The sequence below is a fragment of the Excalfactoria chinensis genome, chromosome 11 (assembly GCF_039878825.1).
Source record: "Excalfactoria chinensis isolate bCotChi1 chromosome 11, bCotChi1.hap2, whole genome shotgun sequence".
Classification (NCBI taxonomy): Eukaryota; Metazoa; Chordata; class Aves; order Galliformes; family Phasianidae; genus Excalfactoria; species Excalfactoria chinensis.
In genome coordinates, this window is record NC_092835.1 from 11,628,845 (window position 1) to 11,656,778 (window position 27,934).

Consider the following 27,934-nt stretch of genomic DNA (forward strand, 5'->3'; position numbering starts at 1 on the left):
ATCAAATGAAAACTGGTTGTTATACCTGTTCAGCTCTTAAAGAAAAAAGATTTCAATTGCTGGAGTAATATATTATTTTTTGGAGTGCAGTAAACGCAACAAACATTTGGCTGTAAATATGGTTTTACATAGATAAAAGACATACCTAGTGCAAGCTGCTAGGCCACATTTAGCAAAAGGTTTATTGTGAACAAAATAGCAGAACAAACTCAAACAAATCAGGGAATAAACTATAAGCTAATGCAGAAGTCACTATGTGTGATTGGAAATTGCAAAGTACACAGCAGCCACCGAGTGTTATTCAGAGCTGCTGAAATGGACAGTGAAACAAGCGTGTTGTACAGGCATTAGATTTTGATTTAATAAATAGTCTGTACAGTATCAAACTATATAAAAGTCTAAAAAACACAATGAGAACTACAATATTTGCAAATCTGTTCTATATTGTAAAAATGTTAAAATTAGGTCAAAACCACCATTAAAAAATATGAAATATGCAAATTTTCAAGTGGCAACAAGGGGCACAGGAAGGGATCCATAAACGTTAATAAGAGTTGCTTTGATTTCTCCTTGTTTCCAGCATCTTCATATACCTTGTGATCACACAGATCTCAGCAATTATTTTCAGTCAAGCAGGAGAAGAGCTAAAATATCATCAGTGATTTCAGCAGGGAAGATTGGCTGCATAAGGACTGAAAGGCTATTTTAAAAGAGAAATGTACAGTAAGGTCTGTTCATGTAAACACTTGGAAAACACAGGAACAAAATTATTTTCTAACCACAGAGCTGTGAAATCGGTGGAGTCACGTGGATGTATAATAAATGCCAGAATCTTTAAAATGCTAAGTCTTCTTAAAAGACTGCATTTAGAACAACGTGAGTACTTATTTATGTTTAATGGCAAGCTGCAAAGATCATATTCCCAAATTAATATACCTCAATATCTTTTAAAAAGGCAGTGATCCTTTATGCCTATTTCTCACAAAGCATAGAGTGAGGAACTGATAGTTAAAGGCAATATAAATGTAGGCAAGATGAAACAGATGGCTGTAACGTAATTCTGGAGTCTTAACTGGCACTTAACTCTAACTCTTTCAATTTGACAAATACAATAAGACACCTATGTTGACATACATATGGTAAGCTTAACTACTTTTATTTATGTAACTGAGGTATTAAAATTGTCTTGAAAAGCAGACATCTGAAGAAGAGAAAGTGATATGAAGAGGAGAGTAGTATTCACTGTATATGATAGCAGTGGATGTTGTTTTCCCTCCAGTATTCTTAACTTCAGATTTCCATGCAAAGTCTGTCTTTTGCTTTGCTGAATAGGTAGCTTGGAAGAATGAGAGGAAGTCCACTGTTTTTCAGCAAGAATTAGTTATGAAGCCTTTTTTGTTTTGCTTTTTTTTTTTTTTTTTTTTTTTTTTTAAATGAAGTATTACAAGCTAAAAGTGTGTGCATCTCACACGCTGCATATAATACACTTTTAATATATACACTGTCCTTATACACAAGCATCCTTTATATACACCGATACCGCTTTCACTAGGAAATTAAAAGTCAATAGATAATGAACCTTGTGCCGTATCTTCTCTTCCTCTAACATAGATTTCGCATGGAATCTCCTCCATCACTCTGTCTTCTATGACTTGCTCAGGGCAGTCATGTGCTTGTTTGAAAGTGTAACTACTTTTTTTGAATGTGCTATTAAATGTTTTCATTGGCTGAGGTTGTGCAAAATCGTTGCGGAAGGGAAGTTCCATGGAGCTGAGGTTTGTCCTGCTTTGTTTTATATTGGAGGCCTGAGAGCCACAGTGGTGGTCATGAATGCATCTGGAAGCTGTTGAAGAGCGTCTCATTTTCTGATAGTTTTCAAGTTCTTCTGATAAATCTGCCAAATCTGCAGAAATTTCTTTGTCCCTCAGTGAAAAGAGTTCATAATGTGGAGGATCAAATACTTCCTGGAAGCCAGTTTTATTGAAAGCAGTCTTGCATGCCATAACCTTTTTGCGAGGTTGTTTTACTTGTACAAGAATTGAAATGATAAGAAGAACTAAAACTATCCCTGATGTTATGCCAATGATTGTTCCATGTGTTCTGGTGATTTGTTCAAACAATCCAGATTTTTTTTTTTCTGCAAAGAAAAAGTAGGGATTATGAGAAGGCTTTCATTATTTTTCACATTTTGGATTGTATGTTAGAAATAGGCAACTGTAATTCACTAGGTAATGAAATGACTTCATGGTACCAGTGACTAGACCAGTATGCCAATAGGATGTGTCCTATTGATGATTCTAATTGTCCATCTTCATTAGTGACTGCCATATGATAATCTAGTGGCAGATGTAACTGTGGCTGGTGCACGCCTACTCATCTGGGATGTGGCTTCAATCCTGAACCTATACTGATCAATTAACATACTAAAATCTACTATTTGAACAGCTGCAGATGCTTCTCTTATCAAAGTTTGCCTGTGCTGATAACACTCCCACTGATGCTAGTGGAAGAAAAGTTGGATTTAAATGCATGTTTGCTCTTTAAAATTGAAATATTACTACAGTGACAATGTGAGACCATCTTGACTGTTTTCACATCTTCCTGAAATTTAGTGTCTGTCTGTTGCACAAAGCGTGCTATAAAGATTACAACACAGGGAACTTTAGCGGAGGTGTATTCCAGTTGTAACTGTTCGCTAACAGTCTGTTGGGGTAAAAGTGGGAGAAGGGGGCAAAAAACTCAACCAGATCACATGGCATTTTTTGTGTAGTACTTCATATGAAAACACACAAGATGGCAGCATCAGAACAAAATGTTTTTCCATACATAGAATTCTTATTTTAAGATTAAAATTTTCCAGATGGATTTCTGTTCTGTAGAGTACTACTTTCAGAGGACCAAAAGAATTCTATACCAATGGAATCTGCTATATTCACTAGCAGAGAAAAAAAAGCATTTAAGACTATGTAGAAGAAAACACTGCCTAAATATTATCTATTTTCCAATATTGGGCTTCTGGAATCTGGATATGTCTGTTAGGCATCTAAGTACTGCACACACTGCACAGGAAGTGTTACATATGGTCAGTGTAGACTAAAACCACCCATATACTACATGGGGTCCAGAGGAATTGGCTAGGAAGTAATACTTGAAATACTGCTACACATCACAGCTTAGGCCATTTACTCTTAGTTACATTTATGCCCTTAATGGAAAAGAGGAGATCTCTCTTTGTTCTGCTGAGTCTCAATCTTGTCAGCATACTTTTGTAGAATATAAGAATTTCAGTGCTATGATAATTCTCTCATATATCTAGGTTTCTTAATTCTTGGATATATATATTTTTTTCAATCATAAAAGGTCTTAGTCAAAAGCGATGTCTTCCCCACCCACTTCAAAGAAATTGCCCATGAGTTATGCTGCTGGGCTGCAGGCATAAGGTAGGTCACAACATGCTCAGATTTAGGTGGTCATTGACATGGACTAAATGAGAACTCTAGGTGCCCAAGGGAACAAGGAACAATTGAGAAGCTTTCTTTTTAAAGATAGAAATTGTTCATTTGGTTGCATCAATCTCCTTAATTCTACCTTAGCTGGTGAGATGGATTCAGCTGTCAGCTGTCTTATGATTATGTGCTCTGCAACTTTTAAAGCAGAATTTAAATCGTGTCTGATGTAAAACATGGTCAATTATTCTGCACCAGTTGCAGCATGTACAAATATTGGGAAAGACTCTTCCTTCACTGGTGATGAAGTTCTCAGAGAGTTTACTTTTTAAATACTACAGAATAATAATGACATGTAAATTTTAGATCAAGTTCTGATGAGTATTTGCAGTGATGGGAAACATCTAGAAGTTGCACATGATAGGGAACATAGAATACAATAAAAACTAATAAAAACTATTATTGAGAGGAGACCCTCTTTCCAGTTGAAAACTTAAAGAGTAACGGATCACGTTTTTAAGCTGGATCTTTACATAACATGTAATATTTCCACTGTGTAACACTCCTTGCATTACAGCATATTAAAGTGCTGTGTATTTTTTATACTGTTTACTAGAAACTATTTCAAGATTTTCCTTATAAAAATCTTTGACCATTTGTACAATTGAGAAGAAATTTTCTTTCAAATTGAGTGCACATTTTAATCTTTCAAGATTCTTTTTCTCCAGACCTTTTAATTTGTCAGAGAACAAACTTGTTTGTTTTGCTTCTTAGGAGAAAAAAAAATATTTACTTTAAAGTGCTTTTGTTCCAATTCTGAAAAATTAACTTATTGTTGAGACATGATATATATATATATATTTAATTTTATCTTTGAGGCCTGCTGTGTCTACTTCAGTCTTGAAAAAGACTTCATGCTTGTAGGATTGTCTGTCATTTTCTAGTTGTTTCTTGTTATTTTTTTTTCCCTTTTGGTGATAAAATATATGATCTGTCCCTTCAGTCCTTGCTTCATTTAAGTTTTTAGGAATGGATAGGATGCAATCTGGTAAATGCTTAATTCTACTGAATATTAAGCTAACATCCTCTTAAAATGAATAGTATATGCTGAAGAAGAGGTTTGATTGTAAAGTAGATGGATTAATCCTCAACATGCTTACATGCCTTCTGAGTTTAAATAAAAATCTGCAACAGCTTCCTGAGATTAGGAGAATTGCTGTTTTCAACATATTTTCAGGACAATAATTTCATGGCTTTCCCAAAAAGCAAAGTGACCAGTGTGGATCATTAAGGCTATACTTTGCACTCTGTTTACCTCTGCAGTGATTTTCATCCCAGGGGTATGCACAGTTTTGAATGCCATTGCAGACTAAAGAATTATTGATGCACATGTTGCTATGGCAGAAGTAAGTGTTGCCTGAGCAGGGAGCTGCAGAAGAGAAGGGGAAGAAAATGTTAGGGATTTTCAGTAGTTCATAAATTGAAAAAAAGAAAAAAAGAAACAACAACAACAACAAAACAAAAAACAAAAAACAAAAACAACAAGACTAAAAAAACTAGTAAATTCCTGTTATCTTTAACACTCATATTCCCTTTAAAATTTCCAACAAAATCACTTCTTATGCACATTGTTAATTATCAGACGATTTATTCTCTTGTTTATTTTGTTGCTTTCCAGTGCATTACTGATGCTACAAACAAAATCATGCTCAGAACACAAGGCAGAAAGAAAAGTCACCTGACACAGATAATGGTAGAAGGATTTAATACTTGCCTTTAAAGGCTTAATGCTTAAATCACATGCTCATCATCAATTATAAATTTATTCAGTCTGCTGTGCATCTGCTTTGTAGATGGTATAGCTGGTTGCGAAGCAGTTCCTGAACATCTGCATTCTAGAGCCTATTAATACCTTAAGACAAATCAGATTTCAGCTTATGATGGCTTGTTTCAGAAACTGCAAGAGATTTCAGAAACTGGGGGCATCTAAGTCACTCCTACTTGTGAATCAAAGCTCTTGGATCCTCCTATTAGAGCTAATGCAGGGATTAAGTGAGTAAAGTTTATCTTTTTATCTGTTTACATAGTTAGAAATTTGAAGAAATAATTTAACTAAAAAGTTACTCTAAAGATTCTGTGTATTCATGTGTGTTATACATAAGTCCATGACGTTAGACAGCTACTTAAGAAAAAAAGGCTGCTTTCAGGATGGTGTATGGTGTAACTGAGAAGGTCTCTATGACTTCAGGGCACCAGACAAGAAATTAGTTTTCCATTTTTCTGTCTTGGTAATGTGATAATTGTATTACAGAAGTGCCTCTTTTTATGGTAATCAATACATAGCAGCAGAGGTGTTGTGACAGACATTATTCTACCACTTGGTTTTATAGGAATAATTCATTTTTTAGCAGTCTTAATTTTCTGAAACTTAAAGCAAAACCCAAAGGATGTAATAGGGCAGCATTACAAGTCCTGTGTACAGCATGTTTCTCACGTATTCTGCCTGTTAGACTTCAGACTCTCATTGACAAAAATAGGATTTATGCCTAAAGAAGAGAAGAAAATTCAAATTGGCATTCCTTAACCCTATTAGGCATGTCTTCTGTTCTGCTGCTGCTTCTCTACCCATCAGCACATTCTCTATTTTTACATTCCTGTGTAGTTTCCTTAACAATTCTTGGGTGATGGTTTTTTTTCATGGGCCCATAAAAATAGGACAAATGAACTTCATTTTCCATTGTTTGTTATGTAGAGAGTACAAAGTCTGTCTACCAGTTATAGTGATTGATTGGTTCCAGTCCAGGACTTCAAGGACATAGCTGGACTCTTATCTCAACAGCTGCCTCAGACTTGTGCAGTGTTCAGTGTTCTTTATATACAGAATTGTTCATGTACTGAATCAAGCCAGAAATGAGACACATTGATCTTTACATTTTTGGTAGCTGAACTGCAAGGAGAAATAGATATTTCTTAAGTGACTGTCATGCATAATTAGTTCATTTATGCAAATCTTTTCAGAAATATTGATTGTTTTCATGGTTGGCTTCTTATAATTACAAATCATTAGTAAGATAAAAGAGAAGAATAGTTTAGAGATCTACAAAGAAGATAAGCTGGAACTCACCATTTTCAGTTAGAAAACTTGCCTATCAATATACTATTTAAAAATGCAGGAAACACTTAGTATTCAGACACATACTTTTGAATTACCCTATCCAAGAAAGTCAGGATCTGTAATTGGAAGATAAATAAAAATACCAGTGTAGCATTGCAGACCCTACCCTGGCAATGACTTTTGAATTGCTTTAAAATTGTAAGGGATGTTATCCAGCTTTAGAAGTAGGCAATGTTTCAGTCTCTTCCACCTGACCTCTCCCCTGCCCCCAGTATCCATAATATAAATGGATAATTTCCCCTGCCAAAGTTCACAGCATTTTGGAGATTGAAAGCTGGAATAACCTGCACTATCAGTAATGTTATATTACTAACCATATTGAAATAAAAGCCACTGGAAAAGCTGTTATAAATTTGATAAGCTGTGCTTAAAACGTCACCGTTACTGAAGTCAATTAAATTCCCACTGCAGGTTAAGCAATAGACTAGTTTCTGAAACATGCAATTGCTTCTAACTATCATGTATACAACGTTAAGCAGCAAAGCATTTATTTTACATTGCTCTTACTTTACAAATACCGCTCCAGATAAAGTAACTTCCATCCTGTGTTAATGTATCCTGTGTGAGGGAGATGAACATAAAATCTACCTGTTACCTGTAACTTGCATTAGTTTTCCAAGATAGTGATCAGTATCCCTTTCAGGACTGTTACTTTTGTTAAAATAAGTTACTTCTTTGACAGCAAACATGTACTCAAGAGGAAGCTGAAAACTTGAAGCAGAAAGCACAGCTCTATCTCCTGAAGTGGCAGATATGTTTTATGCAGTTATCCCCATAGATCTCAGATCTAGTCTATAGTTCTGAACTTAGTTACTTCTATGCTGAAGATGCCACTTCAGTTTTCAGGTTTTGCAGTGTGGACCATGTAGTCCCTTGTAAATATGTAATGCAACAGAATTAAATTAAGTTCAGAGAGAAACAACTTGGAAGACCTTACAAACAGCATGCCTTTATGAAGCATCTTAGACTTTGTTCTCATTGTCTCTAATTATCTCTAATGCAGGCTATGGAATCCAAGCAGAAACTGAGAATAGCATTTGCAGCTCTGCTTTTAATATAGGCTTCTTAATAAATTAGAATTTAAATGCCTTATCTGTGGTTGCACAGATAAGGGGTTACAGAGGCTTACAGGGCTTAACAGAGGAAGTACATGTGGGACTGGTTTAGAGTCATGTGCAGTGGAGAAAGGAGGCAACAACTTAGGTGTAGTAGGAGCGGATCTGTGGTTGAAGTTGTGGGTAGGAAAAAGATCCAGACTCTGGATGGACTATGTGTGGTCACAAGCATTCTCTTGTCTTGTAAACACACAGTGTGGGCTTGAAAAGAGCCTGTCCTGGGAAGCAGAAGTTGGGTGGTTCAGTCCCATTGTTGTCTTTTAAGTAAGTCTGTGCATGTCTGTAGAAATGAGTAAGAACAACCTACACTAAGGCTGCATCAGTATGAACTCAAATGAAAAATAAAACTTCTAAGAAAGCAGGAAAGTCATTTTTCAGGAACTATGGTGTAACTGTAATAAAGCAAGTATTTAACTTACCTACTCCTACCCAAAAGAAACACTGTTTTTGAGTGCATGCTCCATTTGCACAAAATAGAGGTATAGCTTTTCTTGTAGTTCCTGAGGCAACCCAGGAGAATGAACTCTTTGAAATCTACTTACGATCCACAAATGAAGTGAAGAGCATTCTGAATCTGCTTAGTCTGCTGCCTTCGTCCGCCCACATTCGCACCACACCAATTCCAGTCTGCAGCATGACATCGTTTGCTACAGTGCTGCAAAACTTTGCCTTCAGGTTTTCAATAGAACTACTTCCATCATATACAGCAACAAAGTTTCTTTTGCATTCATTGGAATGCTCCATTTGATAGTCCAGAAATCGTAAATAGATCTGTTAGAAAAAATAGAAATTAATATCTCCAGGAAAAGTAATACAGAGAAGACAATTTTCTTTTTAGGAAATCTTGAATAAGATATTTTAAGCTGCTTAGACCTTTGTTAAGCCTACAGTTAGTTACTCTAAAACAGATGCAAGAAACGCACAAGTGTCCTGAAGAATTTTAGTGGTATTTTGACTGCTCTCTAGCCTTTTTAGTTCATAAAAATAACACTAAAATATAAGGGAAGGAATTTAGTCAGAAAAGCTCTGAAGCAAAATAAATTAATCAGTTTGTTGCTTTAGAATGGTGGAAGCTAATTACTAATCCTCAGCAGTGTTACGGAAGACATAAGCCATGAAGACATGAGTAATTTGAATAAAAATGGAAGTGGGAGAAAAGCAAACTGGCTGCCTAGGACAAATTTATAAAATTAAGCCAATGCTAACTCCTTCAGAAATAGAAATCTAATGCAAGTAAAGGCAAGATATGTGGTAAATCATATACAGATGGGAAATTAGAAGACCAAGAGAATACTTGGCGAGTAAACAATTTATCTTGCTGGGACAGGAAACTTGGGGAAAATTATGACTTTGTAACAGGTGCATAGAAAGATCATTGGGGTTTTTAATCCCTTGTTATGTCAGTCTTGGGATTTTCAAAGTTAGTGAATGTCAAGGAGATATATAATTAAGTCACCTCTAAATTAAGTCCTTATTTAAACTTCAGAATTCTCAAGCTATCCATTATTTTGCCAGAGAAGAAATCTATCCATGTCGGGGCTCAGGTCTCCTACACTGTGGGAGAGGGGGGTCATAATCCATCAGGTGCTCACTGTACTCTTCAGATAAGCTTGGGTCTTGACTGCCTGCATGTACAGTTGCCTCTCTGGCTGATGCTGTGATTGTTAAAGGCATTTTTCACAGCACAGTTCTTCATGCATATGCCTAATGACAAGAATCTTAACTCCTGTTTAATTTTTGAAGACTGTGGATGAATACCATGCATGACTACTATACTACCAGTTTTTCTGCCCTTCTGCCAGATCTTGCACTTAACCTTAACTACTGTGAAAGCCTTTTAAATATGATTTTTAAAGAATTCACTGAAACAAAAGCACTACTTTTGTGTGGGGAAAAACCATGTCCTCCCAACACTTCGCGGGATTTATTTAAAACCCAGTAAAAGAGCACATACAGGATTGGTTACAGTTATGCACCCTGACTCTTCCGATTGCTGCCAGAGGCAGGTTGCCAGCACTTTCATACTGTGAAAAGGTGCAGTCTGTGTCGTAGTATCTTATAAACATGGATGTGAGCTGCAGGTGCTCATATTTTCATTTGATGATTGGCTTTATCTATGTACTGTGAAACTAAAAATAAATTAAACCATTTTCACTGGAGCTATTCTGTGTATGAAAACAAAGGAGTAATTCCACTGAAAAGGCTCATCTCTGCAAAAGCTCCTTCTGGTTAGTGTGCCAGGCAAGCAAATATAAAACACCTTTGCTTATAGATTATTTTGATTATTCAAGTAATTTTCTGAAATACGGAGTGATTTATTCAATTTATATTATGCAGATTTCAAAAATCCTTTCATTGCTTCAGTTGTCAGTTTTAAAAAATTTGTTTTTTATTACAAAATCAAATTGAGAAAATTAAAAATGTCTGTGCTTAGTTTCCTCAAGAGACAGCACCGTATCAGATCTAATAGGTTCTATCATCACAATTCAGCCAAAATAGAGGCTTGAGAAACCACTTCAAAAATGTGAAGAGTTATTTTTCTGTAATGTTTTAACTCAATAATTTAGGATGATGATCTAATCTGAGAACTGACCCAACTACAACTGTGCCTTCTGGCAACATTCAATAATTTATTAAAATATTTAAGCATAAGACGCGGTGCACTCAACTGGAAATGTAGAGAGAAAATGGTTTTATTATTGTTTCTGGAAGAACTGCTACTATTGCTTAGACTGGTACAGGGCTCTTGGGAGTTGAGTCACTTCCTCAAAGGCTCAAATATATTAATGGAGTTTCAGTTTCTTGTCTTGTTCTCTTATTACTACCTTTTAGGTTGTTATTTTATCGATTTGGAAGTTGCTGAATACTAACTCCTAGAAGTGGGTAAGAAGGCAAACATTAGGTTTGTCATCCTGGCAGGTCCTGCTATTAAAGAGATTTTTTTTTTCATCCTTTATGTACGTGGTAAAGGCAAGAAGTAACATCCAATAATATGCATGCAGAAGCAAAATTACAGATATGTATGCTTTACAGAGAAAAAATTACATATTCTTCAGTGCAGTGCTTAAATAATTACCAAGTATGGCTATATCAGAGGCTGTGATTCTATAGCAAAGCTTTGTTGACTTCAAATAGAACCAAATCCCCCAGTAGAACTACTGGCAGCAAAATTTTAAATCACGGCAGCAAAATTTACTTGAGCTTAGCAAAGTTGCTAACCAGCATTTTTACCTGCAATTTTCCAATAAAACTACAGGCCAAATCAAATGCCCTTGAAAAATGTTTCTTGAACAGTTTTCAGGACTATTCTGTATTTAGGGTTTCACACAGTGGGAAGACAGCACCAGACTTGCTGCATATGTGGATATTCAGAACAATCTATTTGAATTTTCTAGGCCACTGAAACATAATTCATTTCAGTGAAAGAGAGACATTATGCAAATCTCTATTACCTGTTAGTAATGACTTGGAAACCCATTACATACTGAACGATATGAATGAAACCCACCTTAGCATTTGGAGTAGCTTTAATTGTCCATATGCAGTCAACTGCTTGTCCTGGTTTTGTTTTTTCTTCTTGTTCTACTTGACTGGAACGTACTATTCCATCAGCTCCCGACAGCTCAAATTGGCAGTCTAGGGAGAACATAAACCTTGCTGTCAAATGCAATATGATATTAATTCAAAATTTCTTATATAAAGAAATTGGTATTGTAATACTAGACCTGGAATGGGATTTAAAATACCTCCTAGGTAAGTGAAGTCAGGATCTGTAATAGAAAGAAGTCATGAATCACAGGGGCTATCAATGCTTGAGAATCATTTCAAGGTTTATTACAATCTGAAGATGATGTCCATTTTTATTATGTCACAATAAAAATTGCTAGAAAGTTCAGTCAATTGGAGGGTACAAAGACAAACTTTTTTTAGATAATACATGATTTCACAAAGACTGAGCTTAGCTGAATAAGGTAATTCTATACTTACAGCTCAGATTTCCAGCATAACACCAGAAATTATTACTAGGCATTATGTTTCTACATTATATTCTGAAATTTAACCATACCACTTTTCACAGAAATCCATGGAACTCCACAAGAGTACAGGAGACCTTTCTGTGTGCATCATTCTGACCAGATTGTTGTCTGTCTAGCTCAGAACAACGTGAACTGGAGTGCTTTAGTAGAATATATCAACACTCTGAAATTGCTAATTTCTATTAATAATGAATTTAAAGACAGGTTAGCACTAAAGTTACTTTTTTTTGGGTACTCATGCTGCTTATATTAGGCCAAGTAGCACAGCTCTAAACATCATTAATTAGGGCAGAATTCAGCCTTAATTGCTCCTCTAATGTACCTTCTTCTAAATGCAAAATGCATGTACTGTACATACCTGCATAGTAAACTGTATTAATATACAATATGTATTCTAGAAGTGAGTTAAGAATATACATTTTTTTTAATGATTAGATTATGGTACTTAACTGTACTGGGAGTGGGGCTTAGCTAAAATTGGGTCTGGAGTGGTCTGGGATGTCCAGAGTTTACATTTCAGTGTTCAGGTTTGTGTTTCCCCACAAATGGCATGTTTTCCTGGGTGTTGTGTTGAAAATCACCAAGGAGATCACATATATCCTAGTTGTGTATGTGTGTGAGAGATGTTAGTCTGTCTAAGGAGAGAAAGCACTCCAGCCTAGGACCGGGTTAAATTAGTTTTGGAACTGATGTTAATGAAATGGCTGTGGAAACAGACTTAGCAAAATGTAGAAGTATTGTCCCTGTGGAAATATTTTAGTGGATCACTCTCAGTGGACTGGTTACCACATTAATCTGAAGAGTTTCCAAGTCTAAATCCCCAGCAAGGTATATGTTCTGTAAATAGTAACACATACTTGTATATAGTATATTCACATGTTGTAGGGGTAAAGACCAGTTGGGTACATAAGACAGCATAATATGCCTGTGTATCCATTTAGAGCAGTAGTAGAGCTGACATTTGTATATTGTGTTTTGTCCCAAAGGACAATAAAATGCTGATACGACACATGTATTGTATCTATGAAATACAGCAGTCAAGCATTGTACAAGGATAGCAGGTCAAACTCACTTGTAAAAAGAATGTCCTGCCAGTTTGAAGTGGCCTCACAGAGCAGATTAGTTTTTGTCCGTCTAAAGGCACAGTCAGCATATGATCTGCTGCTTTATACCCTGAAAACAACTCAGTACTTTGAGCAAAGAACAGTTCTGTTTTCTGAGTTGGTGGTTTGTGGGAATCTAGTTATGCTGATAGCTGATATTTATATTGCATAGGTGTTTCCTCAGGCTATTCAGGAATGGAAAATTAAAATAGTTTGCATCTAGCTTGAAGTCCTATTATAGATTGACTTCAGGTGTTTTTGTCGGCATGTCTTACATTCCTAGAAGAGAGGCTGCTGAAAACGCCAGCACAAGCAAGATAAACCGAACTCTTCATTAGGAAAGTACAAACCTGTAATTCTATTCAGTCTGTTCTCCAAAGTCTTTTTATTCAAGTATGCTACAGGATTAGCAGGACTAAGACATCTCTAACTGTTGTATTGTCACTTCTGCCCTCATAAGTACTTACAATTAAATACACCTCTGACTGCCAGTGTAAACACATCCACAGAGTTCAGTGGGAGCAAATGGTCTTTAATTTGGTTGTTAATTCTAAGTATCTTTACCTGGTATAAATGAGTACTTTGCTTGAAATCCCTTTCCTTCCAGTTCCTCATCAGAAGTAAACTTGATCCACATAAATCTCCCTGTTGATCTAATTAGTGCAGGACTTTTCAGACCACAGTAACGATCGATGAGAGGGGAGAAGCCAAAAGGTCCATCTCGAACCTCCAGATGATCAAACCGACATTCAAATGAGGGTTCAATGTAATAAGGTTCATCAAAGGTCAGTTCAATTCTTTGCCGTGGAGCAGCTAGACATAAAAAATTAAGCAAAAGATTAAATGCAGATCTATATAAAAAAACGCATGAAGACATGAATTACTGGAGAGACCTCCAAAACAGCAAGAACCTTCAGATACTAACTGGTATCAAGAACGACAGCGTTAACAAATCAAATGCTGTTTGCTTGTTCTGGATGCGAAAATAATTTATTTATATGTCTCCAATAGTGTTTAGATCTTTACACCTTAATTATACAAGAGTTAAAAACATTTCTGGCTGTTATTTTGCACATACTGTAGTGATCTGGAAGGACAATATTTTAATTAGAACTTGTGGAGGACCTTGCCATGGTTCTCACAATGTTCCTTTGTAATGACTGTGAGGACAGAGACATGGAAAGCAATTCTGTGCCCTGTGGAAACTGCTCTGCATAAGGAAGATCCAGCATTAGGTCTGGTACATCTGAACTCTGAAGCTGGACAGAATATCTGCTCTCCGGGGTACTCAGTGAAAGAGAAGATGCAAAGCATCCACTGAGCAATCACAGAAGCAGAATTGAGGGTGACTGTTAACCAGTACAAATAAAAACGCACTGAAACATGTTCCTTGAGGTACATTAATTAATTGATACGAATCTGATGGTGAAGCTTACTAGCTGACTTCAGCAGGTTTTGGATGCATTCTAGTAAGATGAAAAATAATTAGTGTGTCCCAAGTCTTACAGCCTTTATCCAAGATATTCTCATCAGATTGTGTTTTATCTAGTTAATGAATTTTTTGTCCCCGTTGCATGACTTCAGTAGTGACCTCAGCAATGCTAATAAACCTCCATTTTTAGTACAGTGCTATGGTGACAGATAGGTGTGGGTATTTTTATTAATAAATTGCAGCATAAAGATCCTCTGCCTCTGAAATACACTTAGCCTAATACACTAAGGTCTGGTAAATGCTAAAATGGTTTTTCAGCCATTTTTTGCAATTTATTATCAGCAATATTGTAAGTGATATTAAGGTAAGCTACAATTTTTATCTTAGTAGTTCTTGGCCTTCATAGATTATAGAAGATCTGGTGCTGCTTTTTCTGGCTGTGAGGGAATGTTCTATTCCATACTGATAATTCCTGCATGATTGCCTTTTATATTAACTTGTTCTTATTACTTGAGACAGCAGATTTAGCTTCTTGCTAAACCAAACAACGGCAGAATTGATTATATTACAAATACAGTTATGCAATATTTGACGATATAGTAAAACATCACAATTTTAACAATTTGACATAATCCATTTGACAGTGAGACTACAGCAAAACACAAAGACAGCCAGTACCTTCCAAGATGTAGATGCACTCTTGATTTGGTGGGTACATGTTAGGGTAGTTTGGTGAAGCAAAGTGTCCTCCATTACTTGTCCGTACCCAGTTATCACACTGGGTAGGAGGAATGCGATTCAATCCAATATTTTGCCCACCTTCAGGGAAAATAAAGTGATGAAATAAATGTCTCCTGCATATAAGCAAATTTCATCTTTCACAAGTAAAACACTGACAGAATGCATAGCCTATATTAAAAAAAATTGTTTTGGTTGAAAACTCTCTTATCACATATGCCACTTGTTAATATATAGCTGGAGAAATCTTTTGTTTAATTTAGTACTGTGGTATATCCTGATGAGATCACAGTCTCTGGATACCTGATCTGTACAGTAGTCCTTGGGAAAGGAAGAGAGGGTGTAATTTTTTTTACCCAAGTGATTTAGATTCCTTAATGCTTTTTTATAGGACAAATAGTCACAATGGTTGTCAGCAGAACATCTTTATTTTATGGTCTGTATCTTTTCCATTCCTATGCAAACGTAATCCAAAACATTTGTTAGCATGTACCATTTTTAACCCTGATTCCAGAGTAAACTGAAGCACATGGCCCTTAGGCTATTGACAATAATATGTTGGAATAAAAATGCTTCTGATATGTAAATAAGCTAAATAAAGCAATGGTAGTTAAAAATACTAGCAGTAATTAGACTGCACTGGTAGCAAAGGGGCTTGTATAAGATTGAAGATCTCTTCTTCTAGATACACAGGGAAATATGCTCTGTAGCTGAGGTGATGCAGTTTACTAAGGTTATGCACTATGCTGGCCCATCCACAGAAGCTTTGTTAGTCCAGATTTCCTTATCCTTTGAGCAAGGGCTTGGAATAGTAAGGTCCTTCTGACATTTCTGTTAAATAACTTTGACCCTCCTCTTTGATACCAACAGAACTAGAGAGAAAACAGGATGTGTGGTTTGTGCAGGATTTTCCCAAATCTCAGAGGGATGCTCTCATAATGTTATTTATATTTACAGTTTTTCCTTGCAGACCTTTCAGTTCACACCGATATGGGTCATAGCTACCTACAGTAAATTACATCACCTTCCTCTGATAACTTGGCAGCCTGTATTTATGGGGGTGAAAACTTAGTCTCTCCTCCAGAACCTGTTCTAGGAAATTATGGAGGAGTCATTTCAAGGAATTCTTCTCTCCTATGTGTGGATTAATCACACATATGACAAAATAAGTCATATGAAACTAATGCCTTCCCCACTCAGGAGGTGTTGGCTTCAAAAACATTTGTGGGTGGACTACTTGAAAAGCTTGTTGTTAGATAGAGAAAACATGGATTTCCATGGTAGATTTTTTTCCCCATTTATCTAAAAGCTGAAAACACAGAATTTTAACTGTGTGAGTGAACCTTCATGTTCATTGCTTAACTAAGGGGAGGAAGCAGCAAAATGGTTGAAGGAGGAAAATATTGCAGTTCAAGTTGTTAATTGAAGACCTACGAGTCTCTGAACATAATTGCTTTCTTTGACTTATAAGGCTTAACTCAGAACTAAAACTCATACATCTTTTTTGAAAGAAAATCATCAAAACAAAATTGTACCTTGTGTCTTCTGTGCAACAGCAATCCCTTCCACAACAAGGATTGTTACTAGCAACACTGATAAGAGAAATTGAACAGGAAAAGCATCAGTAATTGAACAAGATTATATACCATTTTCTGCAGTTCCTATTCACACAAATCCTAGAATCACTAGCCAAAACAACTCAGAACACACAAAAGGACACAATGCATGTGCTTTTTAACATTTCAGCTTTAAGAAACCAGTGGAGTGTAAGTGCACTGCAGGTTCTTCTTCCAGGCTCTGTTAAGAATGCCTGTACAGAAGAAGCAAGCAAAGGAAAACTCACCAGTGGTGGTGCCTTGGCTGAAGAAACTTGGGCAGTCCCCACTGGAGAGCAATCCCCTAGAGATGCTGCCTCAGTGGGAGTCAGCCCTTAAATGAGGTCTCAGAGGGGATGGAGTCAAGCTCCACCCCTTCCAGGAGCACAGCTACATCACTCTCACCTGTGCTCCCACAGCTGACCCCACACTTGCCTCAGCTGATTAATCAGAGGTTCAGGCTGTGATTACCAATCTCCCATACAAATGCCTGTATGAGGAGCAGCAATTTATTGCTGTAGGGGACTTCAAGAATCTTCTGTAGAGTATCTATGAATCTGAAAGCATCATATAAAATTAAATGATATTTATCTTCTACATAATTTCATGTCCTGAGCTTGGATGTTTGGCAGATATATCGAAGCATATTTATCTTAAAACTCCATATGCATAACGTGTACAGCAGATTTGTTGAGCTTACACAGAATTAATTAAAACCAGGAAGGGAAACAGGAACGAAGTTAGAGTATATTGTTAAGCCCCTCTTCAAATCCTTGGTTTGCCTCCATCTTGAATATTGAATCTCTATTGATTCTGGAGCTACGTGTTAAGAGTACTGGCTAAGAAGGATGTGGTTCTGGACAGAACAGATTATAAATTACAATACCTTGTGTGTTGCTGAGACAGTGAATGGAGAGCAACGGCTCAGTTTCCTTCCTCAAGAGCCAGGGGGGTAGCACTAACAGGTGGCATTTTCAAAGCAAACTAAGATTTATTTATTTATTTATTTTTTAATGTACATATTTCATAATGCATCATTAAAATGGAAAATTCAGTTTCAGGAAGCTCTTGAGTCATAAGCTGCTGGAAGTCTGGGATGGTATTTGGGCAAACACCATTTGCTTGCTCTGTGTTTACACTCTTTTTGAGGGCTCTGCTTTAACATCTCTGTGAAAGACAAGATAGAAAGCTAGATGGATCTTTGATTTGACCTGGCAAGGCCTTTCCCATGTTTGTAATCTATTTGCTGATATTAAGTCATTAAGTCAGACAAACACAGCCTCATTTCTGGAGAAAAAAAAAAAAAAAAAAGAAAAAGATTTCAGCAGGAATTCTATTGTCACATTCAAAAGTTCACTCTTTTTTGCCAGTTTTTCCCTTTCATTGCTCAGGTATTTTAGTATCTCATGCTGAAATGGCATTTTCTCTATCTGTGATTCCTCTGTGTTGCTTATTAGACTTTCAGCCCTTCAGAGAGTTCTGGAGGGAGCATGCACTGACTGTGAACTACTGCGATCCTGACTAAATTCATGTAGATGCTACTGTAATGTTGGCACAGATATATTATCCTGGGGAAAGATGGAAGGAATCAAAGCCTGCCTCTGGAAGTGTCAGTCTTACATTACTGTTTTATTATGTATGTTTCTGCTGCCCTTTCTTCTCTCTACCTATATTAAAAAAGATTGTACATGCTTATGAGACTTACCTCAGCAACAACCATTTTTTCCCTCAAAGACTCCCACCCTCTATTTTGCAAGGACATAGCAATCTCAAATCAATTTAGACTACTTTTATGACTCTGTGCTGCTTCTCAAAGTGCAAAATGGGCTTTGACTTCTTTTCTTAAAGCAAGAAAACACAAAACCCATAGCACTCCTGTGTAAGAAAAACAAATACTTTCACGACAAACAAAATTAATGCAGACATTATTAATTTTCAAGTAGCAGTGAGAAATCTGTGGGTTTTTGTTAGTACAGCTGTCTGCTATCACTAACACTAATGCTGTATACCTTTTTGCTTTTTTTTCACCTTAGGAATATCATTTCAGTGATTGTGGTGTCTTCTACTGAACATAAAAATAGACACTCGGTTACACGAACCAGTGATTTCCCTTCTTGAAATGATGCAGAGACAGAAACAAGGACTTCAGACAATCTGATTGGTTTTCACTAAAGCCTGGGTGCTTCTATAAATAGCTGTGAGCTGTGTGTGTGTGTAAGTGCAAAAGAACAGTGCATGTTTCCTGCAGTACAGCATGGGCATGCAGACACTTATGGAAGATAAATGGTCTGAATATTTGTCTTACTGTCTTCATTTTGTCATGTTATATGGGTGAGTGGATATAGTAAGTACAGACCACCTTCTCATTGTCCCCTGCCCTTCTTATCCTATTCTTTTTTAATCTCTTCCATCTCTTGCCTTTCCCTAGCAGTGCCTATGTTGCAAATGTGTAAGGGTCTGTCATTGCCATTTCTTTTATCCCTAGTGATAAAGACACCTCTTTTTTAAAGCATACTGATGAATATTCTCTGTGTGGGCTGTCCTTGTCTCTGTGCCATCGTGACTGAAAAGGTGGAGAGAGGACTTATTTCCAGTCTTCCACAGAGTAGTGGGCAGGGACCCCTAAAGCCATATCACCTTAAACTGGGTGCATTTACATGACACAGTACAATGCGTGATAGCAAATAGGAGTTTTTTGGCTGGAAACAAGGCCTATCAGTGTTCAGGATGAAAGGAAAAGAAAGAAGGAAAAGAAATGAGCCAGGATATTTTTAAACCTCTTAGACTGCTTCCATTAACCCATTTTTGTCTGTTTTCTTAAAAACAACAAAGCAGTCACTTGGTGTCCTAAATCCTTATAACTTCCTGGAAAAATATTTACAAATCTCAAAGCTGAATTTGGACCATACAAGTCTGTAATAAGGAAAGCAGATGTCAAAAGAAGAGAAAGCTCCTGTAGGACAGCTCAGTGGGGAGCTGAGCAGTGTGCTGGCAGTGCATGCGGGGCCGTGGACTCAGCAGGCAGAACAGGTGGAGACACTGAGCTACTTTCACAGCAAGTCTTGTACTTTCAGAAGGATCAGAAACCATCTTGTTATTTTTGATAAACTGAAACTCAAAAGAAACCGAACACCACCCCGCACCTGAACTTGCAATAGGACATAGTATTCCTCCACTACTTTTTTTCTGTCTTTTAAAGTCTGTCCTATCTGTGTGACATGACTGGTCTTCTATAAGGATGAAAGGGAACTCTAGACTAATCTCTGTATTCTACTATCGTACTGGAAATAGAAGCAGCAAATGTGTAAAAATGCCACTTGAGGTGGCTTGCTAATGTAATCGAGAGCATGAGCAGTGCAGGACTGCATGTCTGCATTGAATATCTAGGGTACAGAAGGATGTTATAGATGATTTTTAATGCAAAGAGTGAGGTGAGAATTCTACTAGAGATCTGGGAGACTGACCTCAATGTCTTGCAGCTATTTAGCTGGTACAGAGGTACAGATGAAGGGGTTGGAGCTTCTGGAACTTATATTAAGTTTCTACTTCATGCTGTCTAAACTGTAGAAGAGGCTATCAGGAAACCAACAGCAGCAAAACCATTGAGGCAGTCAGATTAAGTGGAGCTTCTTTAATTCATGAATCTGGTACTTGCTACAAACTTTTATTTCATAAATTATGGTACACAGTTTTGTACAACCATTTAAAGCTTTGAGAGTTTTTACCTGTGTGAACACTAACTGGAAATGAAGCAAAAGTGGCAAGCTTCTGTCTGGTTTTTAAAAAGAATCTATTTTTCATATTATTCACTTCTTTGCATGAAAGATTTTAGATCACATAGCCTGCAGACAGCTGTATAAATTTTTAAGAGTGAATACACTCATCATACATTGCAAGTTATTATTACTACTCAGTTGCTGAAATAAGCCTATGGAATAACCTAAAAGAATCCTATAAACTGGCATGATAAATTGCATACTTTTGTGGAAGCCAAGATTCTCTTTGCTGGCATTTCTTAGGGTTCTCTGGGATGACTATAAGATGCAAAAAACATTTGCTAGTTTGTTTTTGAAGTATATATGGAGAGGTTAAAAATCAGTTGCTCCTATTTCTCTTTAAAAATTAGAATAACGTAGTTTTATAGTAACCACCACTGAGAAATCAGTGTTTTGCTTAAAGAAACCAGTGCTGTAGGCTGCAGATCTGACATATGCTTGTACTTTCTTGCAAGATGCATTCTTCAGATTTCATGAAATACACTACTGCTCTGAGCTCTCTACACTACGTCTTTCCTCTGCTTTTTCTGCATGCTCTAGGGATCTTCACATATAGAGAAAACACACAAGATTTGCTATGTAGCTGTGAGAACAGTGTCTGTCTTCAGTGATAACAATGGGGGATCTGTACATGTAGGGCAAGCTGAATATCAAAGTTGGAAGCAGTCAAGCAGAACTCAGAAACAGAATGAAAATGCCCACCAATTCTTAAAATAAAGACACGATCATTTAGAGTATTACACATTCTTAGTACTAGTGGTAGTCAGAATCCTAGGGATAAAGCTGACAGACATTGCTTAGAGCAGGATTCCCTGTTTTATCTCTGTGCTGTATTCCCTGGATTAGGCAGCACCTTATGTACACCCAGTCCAAATAGACAGTAATTGGCAACACACAGGTCACGCATGTTAGAACAACTTGCCAGGATGCCTGCTTCTTTCTGGCAGATACAGCCCTGAGTAACAAATGCTTATCTTAATTATATACTGTGTTTTGCCTTTTGGGAATGAATCCTTTACTACCATACTATTCTTAAACCCAGCTCTCAGTTTTCCCCCTGTGTGCTATAATTAATGCTACTTTCAGGAACTGCTAATTGCAGTATCTCAGCACTTACATCCAATGATTTTCCACATGTTTTCTCTAAACATTAACGTAGTGAAGACATTAATGTGGTGGAGACATTTGTGATGTTACACGCAATCTTATTCTCTGGCCAAGGGTATATATACAATAGAAATGGCTCACATTAATTTTAGATGTTGCTAAGGACTCTATGAAGTGTAGGAACCCACAATGTTAGGTGCTGCACGTATTCAAAGTATTTGACAGGTCTTGGAAGGAGCTTTTTCAATTTAGACAATACAGTGTAAAGGGGAAAGGGTGGATTTTGTATAATTACGTGTGGATGCTCACCTCCTTTTCCTTCAGAAAGGCAATTAAGTGCACTTCTGATTCAAACCGTTTTTAACTCAGAAACAGACAAACTGTAAATCCCAGAGGAATTAGTTTTTTTTTTCTCTTCCTAGCACTTGGTGACATTTACTGATTGATAAAAGGAATACAGGATTGCATCTGTTGCTGCTCTTTTAAGCAAACAATTCTACTGCTGAGGGTGAAAACTGGGCAGTTTTTGAATCCCACATGCTCTTGTAGTTCAGTCTGTGTATATTCCCTGATCTCTTATGTTCTCAACAGGACATTAGCAGATTGTTAAAATGTGTATCAGAGAGCAGTAAAGCTGGTTGCCTAGAACTTAGCCTATTTACAGCTTCAGTGATTTCCTTATTTTAAAATGCATTTATTTATTTATTTTTTTGGATACTGGAATATAGTGCAGGATTGCAGCAGAATAAAGCAACAGAGAGGAAGGTGTGCATAAGGCAAGATGTATTTCAGCTGTTTGTAATCTTTACTCAGAGCATGCTAGTAGAGTGGCCATCCCATTTTTAATCCTCCTCACAAATGCTACATAGCAGAAATGGGCTTCATCAGCTATTTACAGTGAGTAGCACCTTTCTAAGATCCAAATCTTGTTAGCCATTAGCATGCTAGTAGGATGTCTGAATGCACCCAGGTCTATGCTCAGATAAAACAGTTTCATCTCTCTCTGGCTGTTTTCAGTAGGGATTCCTCTCTTTAGGACTGCCAGAAACCCCAACAAATTTAGAGTCCGTATCTCTGCAGAGAAATGAGGTTAACTGGTTCAGAAAGTACACACAGTTTTCCCACTTCCCTTTGATCAAATCATCTGCAGAGCAATTCATGCTTGGATGGATCTGTGACAGAGTCCCCTCCAGGTTTGCTCAGAACATTTAACGTTTCTGATCCTGCCTCCATTAGGAATATTAGAGCAGCTGTGGGTTGCTTCATTCTACCAGTTTTCTCCACATCCTTTTACTTATAATCCGTTACTGGGTATCTCTGCCAGAAAAACTTCTGCCAGAGGAATAATATCTTTTATTTTGAAGACAGAAGCTTTCTTTATTATTTGGAATATCCTTTTTCATCTCCAAGCTGGGTGCAGCAATAGACTGCTGAGAAGGCTGCATTTGTAAACCATGTTGATGAGGGATTCCAAAAACCTTACTAAATTATATACACTGGCTTTAAGTTTGGGTGGTTTCCCTGTAGCTGACAGAATGGATCCTGCTGCACATGACTATTCTGAATACATCTTTCCCAGAGATTACGTGCTCCTAGAATGCTGGGATGTTGATACTTCTGACTTAGATCAGATTGTATCAAACTTCTCCATCTCGTCCCTTTATTATCAATATAGTGTATTTTTTTTTTTTCAGTGGAATTTTTTTTTTTTTTCAGGAATATCTATCATGGAATTAGTGCTGTAAGTTCTGCTGCCTTCTGTCATGTCTGAGAGCAGCTAATATGGAGTATCATCTTTTTGTCCTGGCTCCCCACTCTCAGTCCATTGAAAAGAAACTGCTCTGTGTTCATGGATTTTAATGTCTGCTAGGAGAGGAGGTTTTGTGATAGGTATTGTTAACACCTTGGCAGTCCCTTCCTGACGCATGGTGGGTCAGCTTCATAATAGCAGAACATGGAGCGAAGCACAAAGATAAGCTAAAATAAAAGGAATATGGATTTTTTTTTCATGAAAAGCTACCTGCTGGGTTTTTTTGGCTGAAAATTTTACACTTCTCCACCCCATTCACTTGCTGTATTTGAGGCAGCAGCTGTCAGTCATATATCAAGAAAGGGAACAAGCTATGTAAGTTGTCCAAGACCGCCAAGTGTTTCATTAATTAAAAAACAAATGGGAGTATACAGGGCAGAAAAGCAGCAAGCCCGTTTGCACTGCTACAGCCCCAACTGTAGCCAAGACACTGTAATTAAGATTCTGCTTCAGTCTAGATAAGCATGTCCATCACTGCATTGCAACCTGTTTGGTGTGTAAATAACATGTACAAGAGTACACACAATTCCTGGAACAATTGCAGATGTTTAGCAGCCCTCTTCACCATCCCTACAATGAATCACATTGTGAATTTCTGACAGGTTTGTAAATGATTAATAGCTTATAAAGTTTCATCACTTGGGAAGTAATCTTTCTGTCTAATCTCTCTCCATGAATTAAACCTTAGGGAAGGTGCAGAACATCTTGGCTTTTCGGGAGACAGGGATACATAATTCAGTAGCTCCTTTAGCTTCAGACCAGTGTCATTCAGCACTCCAACTACATCTATATACCCGATTATGAAACTGAACTTTTCTATTAATATCAATATATTCGGAACCAACTTGTTTCTGTAAAAAAACTTGTAGCAGTCATTGTCAAATATGTCCTTTGAGAATTAGAGAGCTAATGCCTTTGAAGTTACACTACTCTGAGAGCAGTGTATTTTGGATACTTGTTTCTATATGTACTAATAATAACACATAGCACATACCATCTGATACCTGTTTAGAACATAAGAGCTTTTTCAAACCTATTCTACGGTTACCTGAGTTACTTCTGCTTAATTGCTTGACAACACAAGCTGTCTGATGCTCGGCTTTCTTTCAGTGCAACAGAGAAGATAGCAAGTAGCTCCTGGTTTTAGGAAAAAAATGAAATTCTGGCTTACACTTGATAGTGCCTTCATTAGGGCCACTTGCAGCCTCTACAGACAATGCTTCCCTCTTGGTTTCAGCTGACAAGTCATGAACATATCTTTTAAATTTTATTTTTCTCTGCTCATTTGCAGTTTCTTGGGTCATTGTTACACCTTTTGATTTTGGGAGCAGGAGGCTGTAATTCCTAGCTTTCATTTGGAAGGAAGCATTACTTCTGAACACTACTTATTTGTGAGAAATTAGCTATTAAAATCATGCCAAAATGCAAATGAGAGGGCTGAGCAGAATGGCAGCAAGTTAACCATAGCAGTCCATGTTCTCACAACCTGCCTGAGCTGGAAACAACTCTGTACCTCACTGGAAGGTTGGCGGTGTTGGCTTCCCAGAAGTAATGGGTATTTGTACTGGCCCTGGCTGTTTCTTGCATCATCAGGAGCAAATGACTGAATTCTCTGTCTGGCTTTTTGAGGTAATCCAGTGCAATAACTGAACTAGTCCAAAATGAATGCAGTCAGGATTCAGCTTAGGGTTAATTTAATTCAACATTGGTGTTCTTTGCTGTTGTTTTTTTGTACTAGACATGCATGGAAAGGAAGGAAGGGAGCATATCTGAAAGCTGGGAACAAGCCCTTAGCCTCAATCTTTGGGATAATGGGAGATACAAGGAAATTCAAGGTAGATATATTTAATTCCAATGTGTAACAGACATAAACAAGCTTTATGAAGAAAACAGCTGTTTTTCTCTTCTATGAATAAGAGGATGATAGTGCCTTATTACTGTGGAGCAGTTGCATTCTGCAAGCTGTGCCAGGATTCAAGAATGTTTCCAGTGGTGTCCAAAACATTGAGAGCTGGAGATGGGAGGGAGGAAAAGGATTTGTCCATGAATGCCCAACTCACAGCAAGCACCTTGGCCTCTGATCTGTGCCTCGTGCTGCTGAGGAAGCAGGTGGGCACGGCCCACAAAACCTGCAGTGCTGCTGCAGCTTCAGTACTGCTGTGGCCCAGCACCACTTCTACCCAGCTCTACAGCTTGGCAACCTCAGATGAGGGCAAATAACCAGGGTAAGAGACACTCCAGTATGTACTGTGAAGCATTACATGTTTTCTTCAACACTGTGGACAGAGACAGTAAGAACTGTATTAAAATATTTGTGTGCTTCATAGGTGATTCCATAGAACTCAGTAAGTAAAACACAAAGCTATCTGCATGGAGATAAAAATTAATGCCACTGTAATTAGTTTCCATGCAGGATTTAAGATGCATCTTGTAAAATATGGTGCTTGATCTGAACGTTGCTCCCAATAGTTTTATTTTAGGGCTAAATCTGTGCGTCTATTTATAGGAGTCTTCCTTCCCTCTTTGTGATCAGATCTGACTACATGAAGACTCCTCGTGCAGAGATAAAAGGGCGTGTACGGTGCTAAGTAACAATACCTTACTTCTGAAGTCATGGCAAGTGATGCATTTGGAATATTAATCACTTACTGACTAATGGCTGTTATTTATCATATATAAATTGCAATTAAAAACTTGCTTCAGAAGGACAGTTCTTTTTAACTGGACTCTAATGTGATCATAAAAGATCAGAGTGAGGTCTATTCAGGAGAACTCCTGTATAGGTAAATTTGCAGGAATTGCTATTTCTGAAATGCAATTAAATCTGTGTATGTAGAAGGTAATTAAGAAGCAGAAGCATCAGTTGTATTTGTTAGTTGTTGGCAATCTTCTCATGGTTATGCATTAACCAAGTTATTTAAAGAGGAAGTAAAAATCGTTGCCCAGAGAGCCTTTTGTTCCCACATTTGTGAAAACAGAGGCTGGTTAACACCTACATGCAGTGGGCTTTTATTGAAAACAAGCATCTTCTGGCTGTCAATTATGACATTAATAAATGAAAAATATTTCTTTAAAGCCTCAAGGCTTCTGTCCTTCAGGTCAGGAACGCGGAACTTTGTGGGTTATGGAAACATTCTGGATTTCAATCACTTTTTTTTTTTTAACAACTTTCATACAGTGGGAGGACATCAGTGCACATCAGAATCAGTTCTCCACGCTGCAGTGATGCCTTGATGGCTTCAATAATGCAAGCAGACGTTCCAAAATTTCTTAATGGAATAATTTAATAAAAGATTCCCTAATAGATCAAGTCTGGTACTGCTAAAGAAGGTACAGAATGTAAGAAATCCCCTCCTGAGGCACAAGGTTAACGGCCACCTTTAGCTTTATTTTCTAAAAAATCTTTCATCCACGTCGAACAGTATAAATAATAGCGCAGATAAAGGCAGGCTAGGGAGAAGGCTGTTTATCCTTGCGTCTAAAGAAGTTAGTAACGGGATTTACAAGCTCCAGGAGAAACAGAGGTGAACACCGGTCAAGCACCAGCTTGTGACACAGGCAGCCGGTTTTGTGAAAACCTTGCAGAAAACAGATCTTGCTTCTGATAACAACCAAAAAGCCAACCAAAAAGCACCTGACCACAGTTACGTAGCTCGTTAGGACAGTTAAGAGAACAGAAAGTGTATTGTTAACAGTGAAAAGATGGAGCGGGAGAAGCTCTCGGCGTGCCCCGGCTACGCGCGGGGAGCACCGGGGTGAGCTCGCCGTCACCGCGGGCGCCCAGCCCAGCTCAGCCCCCAGCCCTGCTCAGCCCCCAGCCCTGCTCAGCCCCCAGCCCTGCTCAGCCCCCAGCCCTGCTCAGCCCCCAGCCCAGCCGCGACGGGAGTGCAGGGGTTGACCGCGGGCTTCGGCGGGTAGCGGCGCATCCCAGCGGGACAGACAGGAACATCTCCGGGAGTAGCGAGTGGCCTCGCTGCCCCGTGCTCCTCGGCCGAAAGTTTGCGCCGCCGGCGGGAGGGCGGGCGGCGAGACGGCCCCGGGAGCCCCCGGGCAGCTTCCCCCGCGGAGAGCGCTGCGCCGTCCCGCGGTTCCTACCTTCCAGCACCGAGCAGACTTTACGCAGGGCCATTGTCTCCCGGCGGGCCGCGGCGGCGACTCCGCGGAGGCGACGATCAGCGGCGCTCCATGGCCGTGGCGGCCCCCCGCGAGGGCGCTGTGGCCCGCGGCTACGGCTCGGTCGGCCCCCGCCCGCCCGCGGCCATGCCCGGCGCCCCCGCGCGGGGCGCGCTCAGCCTCCGCCGCCCGAGCCGGGAGCCGCCGCGCTCAGTCCCATCTAGAGCGGGAGGCGGCGGGGGCCGTCGGGGCTGGGCTGCCGCGGGGAGCGGCGAGGGGCTGCCTGTAGAGAGGGCCGAGCGCAGCCCACCGGCTCGCAGCCCGACTGAAGCGGCTGCCGGTGGATGAAGCTCGTTTAAGATGTGAGGGGTGTTTGCTTGGCTGAGCCGCTTCTACGCATGTGCCCGCCCCCCGCGGAGCCCCGCGAGCAGCCGCAGCCGGCGGGGCCGCTGCGCTCCCCCCGCCCGGCAGGTACCGAGCGGGGGCG

The 27,934-nt window shown here is 38.6% G+C and overlaps 1 protein-coding gene across 1 annotated transcript; it reads right to left on the minus strand.

Annotated features, from left to right (window-relative positions):
- Window positions 1–159: 159 nt before the first annotated feature.
- On the minus strand, window positions 160–27,593 carry NETO2 (neuropilin and tolloid like 2). Its single transcript, XM_072346497.1, has 9 exons — window positions 27,430–27,593; window positions 16,582–16,638; window positions 14,987–15,127; window positions 13,441–13,689; window positions 11,462–11,506; window positions 11,245–11,372; window positions 8,279–8,507; window positions 4,762–4,875; window positions 160–2,137 (listed from the first exon to the last, which is right to left on the minus strand). Exons 1-9 carry the CDS (start codon window positions 27,461–27,463, stop codon window positions 1,557–1,559), a joined length of 1,578 nt encoding a protein of 525 aa, XP_072202598.1. The 5' UTR covers window positions 27,464–27,593; the 3' UTR covers window positions 160–1,556.
- Window positions 27,594–27,934: the final 341 nt, after the last annotated feature.

Coding starts and splice junctions, on each gene's coding strand:
- NETO2 (XM_072346497.1), bottom strand. CDS start 27,463: ATGGCCCTGCGTAAAGTCTGCTCGGTGCTGGAAG. Junction 11,507..13,440: donor AAAGTACTCATTTATACCAG/GTAAAGATACTT, acceptor TTTCTATTACAG/ATCCTGACTTCACTTACCTA. Junction 8,508..11,244: donor AAGCTACTCCAAATGCTAAG/GTGGGTTTCATT, acceptor TTTTTCTAACAG/ATCTATTTACGATTTCTGGA.